Below are 5,575 nucleotides of genomic sequence, written 5' to 3'. Positions count from 1 at the left end.
GGTGGAGATTTTCTCCTAAAGGGCTGGATATTCACAAATAATATGTTAGGTATGACTCATAATACCAGAATTTGGAGTCTCTTGGAATGAAGAGACGTCTCTTGGAATTAAAGGGGTGTGTCTCTTGGAATTTAGTGGGTTGAGATCAGCGAGGGCGCAGCAAAGCATGATGACCCAACCCACATTGGAGCAGGTGTAACTCCCTGGTATCTTTTCTTCTAAGGGGCTGGATATTCGCCAAGGTGGAGATTTGTTATGGTATATCTCATATACCATATAGGGACAGATGAAATCGGAGCGCAGCGGAAGTATCTGTCCAAATCGGGAAGTTACGTTTTATGGGTTGGGGCTATACGGTACAAGGGTAATTTGGGAATTACATATTGTACTGTAGGGTTTACTCTAGGATTATAAATAAACATGTTTGTAATCCTAGGTCTTTGAGAGAGCTGAATCTTGTATTATGTACTCTTTTCTGAATATTGAAAAGGAGGTCGCCGCCTGCTCCTGAGGATGTAGGCATCTTAGCCGACCTCGTTAAATCTCTGTGTTCTCTGTATTTGTGTGGATCTTGTTTTTTTTTTGCCCTAATTTCTCAACAAAATTCTATATGATCAAGAACAAATCTTTATGCATTTTGAATGGGATGACTTCAAGAGTGAAATTTATGATCATTTAAGCTCTATTTTTTTAAAAAATAAATTTATATCAAATTGAACATAATGATAATCTAAAACTAAAAATATATAAAATGATTTTATGTAAATTCAAATGAGTCCAGATCAAGCGTTTGCAAGATAATCGAAATATTTAAACCATTAATTAGGATGTCAAATGATTTCTAAATTTGGTAATGCTTAGACTCAAATCAATGAGATAAGTACAACAAGCTTAAGATCATTCAATTCTAAGATTGTTAAAACACTTAAATACTAAAAAACTCTAATATACAATCAAATAAATCAATCCTAACCACGGGATAATTTTTTTTTTTTTTGAGAGAGTTAACTAAATAAAAGAAAATATTCCTCTCAAAAACTATAAATAGACTCTTCTAATTCCTTATATAGTTAAATAAATAGAATGGACAGCTGCAAGCAAACATTAATTAATATAAAATATATTGCATTAAATATAACCATCACTTAATTATTTAAGCTAAATCAACACACAACATTGAGGCACATCATCATTACATAACACTACTAAACAAACAACATATTAAAATACCCAAACAACAACAATACAAAGATATGCCATGAATAAGCAATAAATTGAAATAGAGGTAGGCAGGCAAGCAAGCAAGCAAGCAAGAAAGAGGAAATATGTTGAATCTCTAGTTATTGTTCATCCAGAACTTGGCCTGCAGTATTTCCACCGTCTTCTCATCAAGCTGGAAACTCCTCTCCAAAACATAGCGATAGATAGGCGGCTTCGATCCAAACACCGCATTCGCGATCGTAATCACCCCTGGATTCTGGCTGCTGAGCGCCGCAATGGCCACCGCATCTCCATTCCCATTATTGAGCTGAAAGTGGATGAGACCTTGCGGAAATACAAAGACATCTCCCTCATTCAGAACCTCCGTGTAGAGCTTATTGTCCGGATTGGATGTCACGAATCCAACAAAGAGAGAGCCCTTTATGACCACAAGTATCTCGCTGGCTCTCGGGTGAGTGTGGGGAGGGTTGAGGCCGTAAGGAGCAAAGTCTATGCGGGCGAGGGAGATGCCGAGAGTGTTTAACCCCGGGAGTTGCGTTGCTGAGACGGGCGTCACCTTTGATCCCAGCTGGTTCGTCGTGTTGCCCGGTTTGTTCAAGCCTGTGAAGAGGAAGTCCTTCGCGCTCACTAGCTTAGGGTTTTTGCACACCAACCCGTTCAAAATAACTGCATGTTCGACATAAAATGTACGTATTTTATTTGTAAACATGATTATTTAGCATTTATATATATTAGATGATTTATATGTATACTTATATATTTGCATATCTAATACCTAAACTTCTACTTCTATAAATATGTTATTTTAATGGTGCATTAAAAGCACATATGGTAGTAATTAAAATTACAAGTGCTCCTCAGATGAAACAATACCATGAAAATTTAAAATCATTTCAATAAAATAGTAAAAATTAATGAAGCATGTGTGAAATGTATATATATATAAATCATACTGTTGGAGTTGATGTCTGCAACACAGAAATCCTGGAGTTGCGGGGGATCGGTGGCGATTACAAAAGATGTGGGCAAAGCGAGCAGTGCAATGAGCAGCAGCTGGAGCTCATGAGATAAAGCCATTTCCTTTATTCCTAATAAATACTTAGCTTTTATTTCTCTCTCTCTCCTTCTAGCTCTACCTTGCTTGTGGTGAATTGCCTATGGGGTGTATGATCGATCAGTATATATATAGTTTTAGAGAGATCACATGAATGTTAGTTTCGTGCATGGTTTTTGAAGCAGTCATAGACTGAACAAGTCTACTTGTCTTGGGGTTAGGTTTTGCTAGATTTCTATGGTTAGTTGATGAAATTTTCATAGTTAAACTATTAAGAAGACAAAAAAACATATGGTGAAATTGGTTAGGCATTTGAACAACAACCATTAAAAATATAAAAATATTGATATTTGACATACAAATTCATGGAGATAACTATTTTGGACGAGGTCCTACGTTTGCTTGTATGCACTTTTGTGTATATATATATAAATATAAAGATTTACATATATACGATTCAATTTTTATATATTTACATGTTTAATACATAAAGTTTAATTTTATATACTTGCCGTGAAAATATGAGTTTCACTTTATGCTTTTTAAATGATATGAAAATTTTGTAAGATGGCATTGAGACCTGCAATACTCTGTGACACAGAATGTTAATCTTTAAATGAAAAGCATAAAATTAAGTTAAGTATTGTCGAGATGAGAATGCTTGGTGGATGAGTAACTTTACACTTATAGATAAAATGTGAAACGATTGTTGGTCATGTTAAACGTCGACCATCTGATGATCCATTTAATAGAGTATATGTTTTAGATTCTATTTATGTTAAGAAAGGCAGAAGTGGACCTAGAAAGATTTAGCATATTGTATAATAAATGATCTTAATTTATTAGAACTAAATGAAAATATAATACTCAATTGAACACAATGGAGAAAAATGGATTCAGGTAGCCGACCCCACTTAGTGGGTTAAAGACTTGTTGTTGTTTGTGGCGAGACCTAAAATATTGTATGGTACATAGTGTTGGCCTTTAAAAGAGAAGAATAAAATTAAGTAATGTCTAGATGAGAATGCTTAAGTAGATGAGTGGCTTTACAATTAAAGACAAAATGCAAAATGGGTATATTCGTGAAAAGGTTGGTTTAGCTCCTGTGGCAGACAAAATTAGAGAGAATCATCTTAGATGGTTTGGACGCATAAAATGTCGACCATCTGATGAACCTTTTAGGTGAGTAGATGTTTTAGATTCGACATATGTTAAAAAAAAACAGAGATAGACTACCTACAAGGAAATGGGCATATTATTTAAAAATTATCATAATTTATTAGAATTTAATTTTATTTGAACTTAATGACAATATGACTCTCAATAGGACGCAATGGAGAAAAAAGCTGGTGGAGAGGCCCTAAAACTTCACACCACAAATCTCGCGCGCAGAGGAATCAGACGAACAGAGAGAGACGAGGTAAGGAATGAAATCAACAGAGCCGATAAAAGTTACCAGAGTCGAAACAACGATGGCACCGGAGCAGAAGCCACGTAAATGATCGGAGCTGGAAGCCTCGCTTATGTGAATCTCCATTGTGATTCCGAAGCTGGGGAAAACCTAGCTGATCATCTGCCTTTCTTCTCAAACCTTGAATGTTTCAGAGTTAGGGAGGCTACTTATGTTGATATAGCTGGTATGGGGGTTGAATCTACAGATAGTTTGGTTTTCCCCCGGGTTTAAGAGTGACAAATTGCTCTAATTTTCTCTGATGTAGACATCTCCAACCTGGCTGAAAAGAATAAATTTACTCTCATTGGGAAGTTACAGCTCAGACACCCAAAAATGGAAATTATTAGAAAGGTCTTTGAAGACTTCAAACTTTTGGGTGTTTGGAAGGTCAATCTTTTTTATGAGAGACATGTGATGATACAATTGTCTAAAGAAGATGGTTGTACTAAAATATTTTATATGAAGTACATTACAATTAATGAGAAATCCATGAAATTGTTTAAGTAGTCTCCTGAATTTGATCCCTGCCAAGAATCCCTTATAATTCTAATTTAGTTTAAACTATTTGGACTAAAATTACATTACTTTAATCACAAAGTCCTCTATTCTATAGGAGCGGCTCTAGGGAGACTTATGAAATTAAACATACCCATCTTCAACCTTTCTAGGCTTTATGTTGCAAGGATTATTGTTGAGAGGGATATCACCCTCCCCAATGAGGAAGAAATATGGCTTGATACTGCACATAATGAGTAATGACAGTTTATTGTCACTGAACAAAAAACATATTATTGTAATCACTGCAAAATGTTTGGGCACACACCTACCAAATGCTTTAGACTTCATCCCAATTTGTGATCCCACATTTCTGTGCATTTGAACTCTTCAATTCCTAATCTTGATGACCCTCAAGTTGTAACTAGAGAGGGGGGTGCTCAGGTTCCTCCACCTGCGACGCATGGAGATAGTGAAGATGCTAATAATAACACCCAGGTGGAGGCAAATGTAGAAAATATTACATCAAGTGAAGAACTTCCAGAAATGTTGAATGATACTTTATCTCATCAATATGTCTCTCACCAAGCAGTTCAGCCGGATTTTCCCAATGTTATTGAGAAAGCTTTTTCTCAAACACACAAATTATCACATTGCTACTAATCATTTGACTGTAGTAGATAATTCCTTCATTGTGATGAAACTACCTATTGCGAGAAAAGGGGGTTCTCAAGTACTAGAGGAGTGTCAAGGTCAAAGTGTGCAGCATGTTGAATGCTCAGCAAGTTACGAAGCAAACTACGCTACAAGGTGAAGATCCACTAAATGCTCATATGGGACACACACCGGAAGATGATTGGCAAGTCCAAAAAGCTAAGAAAAAGAAAAAAAGAATAATAGAACTCAAAACATTCCCATGATGACTGCTTGATATTGTTAAGTGGAAGCTCACTTAATAGTACCTTGTTGGATTTCTTCCCTAGAACCAAGGGGGAGGGGGAGAGGTAAACCCACCCACCATGTTTAATACTTAGGAGTTATTTTGTGTTTGTTTGTTTGGTTCACATACAGACTCTATGCTCCATACAAAAAATTATCTCCCCATATAACCTCTCAATTATATATATATATATATATATAGCCACCTCCCCATATTGACCTTTCAAGCATTTACTATTTTTTTGGCAAGATTTTCTCTTTATTTTTTGGGGTATACTTGTACATTTTTGGTTACCTTTTGTGTGTATTGTATATCTTGTGAGTGGGTCCCTTACACTCACTTACTAAAATCTTTGTATCTTACTTTTGAATTAATGACTTTGCCTTCTAGCCTTTTATAATATATATATATA

At 35.6% G+C, this 5,575-nt stretch overlaps 1 protein-coding gene across 1 annotated transcript; it reads right to left on the bottom strand.

Annotated features, from left to right (window-relative positions):
• Nucleotides 1-1,336: 1,336 nt before the first annotated feature.
• On the bottom strand, nucleotides 1,337-2,298 carry LOC110028780 (putative germin-like protein 2-1). The gene is made up of 2 exons (XM_020730771.1): nucleotides 2,175-2,298; nucleotides 1,337-1,887 (listed from the first exon to the last, which is right to left on the bottom strand). The coding sequence occupies exons 1-2, from the start codon at nucleotides 2,296-2,298 to the stop codon at nucleotides 1,337-1,339; spliced, it is 675 nt and encodes a 224-aa protein (XP_020586430.1).
• Between the last annotated feature and the right edge of the window lie 3,277 nt (nucleotides 2,299-5,575).

This window comes from Phalaenopsis equestris, unplaced genomic scaffold, assembly GCF_001263595.1.
Source record: "Phalaenopsis equestris unplaced genomic scaffold, ASM126359v1 Scaffold000531, whole genome shotgun sequence".
NCBI classification, from domain to species: Eukaryota; Viridiplantae; Streptophyta; class Magnoliopsida; order Asparagales; family Orchidaceae; genus Phalaenopsis; species Phalaenopsis equestris.
This window is presented reverse-complemented; position numbering and strand designations above follow the sequence as displayed.

Coding starts and splice junctions, on each gene's coding strand:
- LOC110028780 (XM_020730771.1), bottom strand. CDS start 2,298: ATGGCTTTATCTCATGAGCTCCAGCTGCTGCTCATTGCACTGCTCGCT. Junction 1,888..2,174: donor TGCAGACATCAACTCCAACA/GTATGATTTATA, acceptor TCGAACATGCAG/TTATTTTGAACGGGTTGGTG.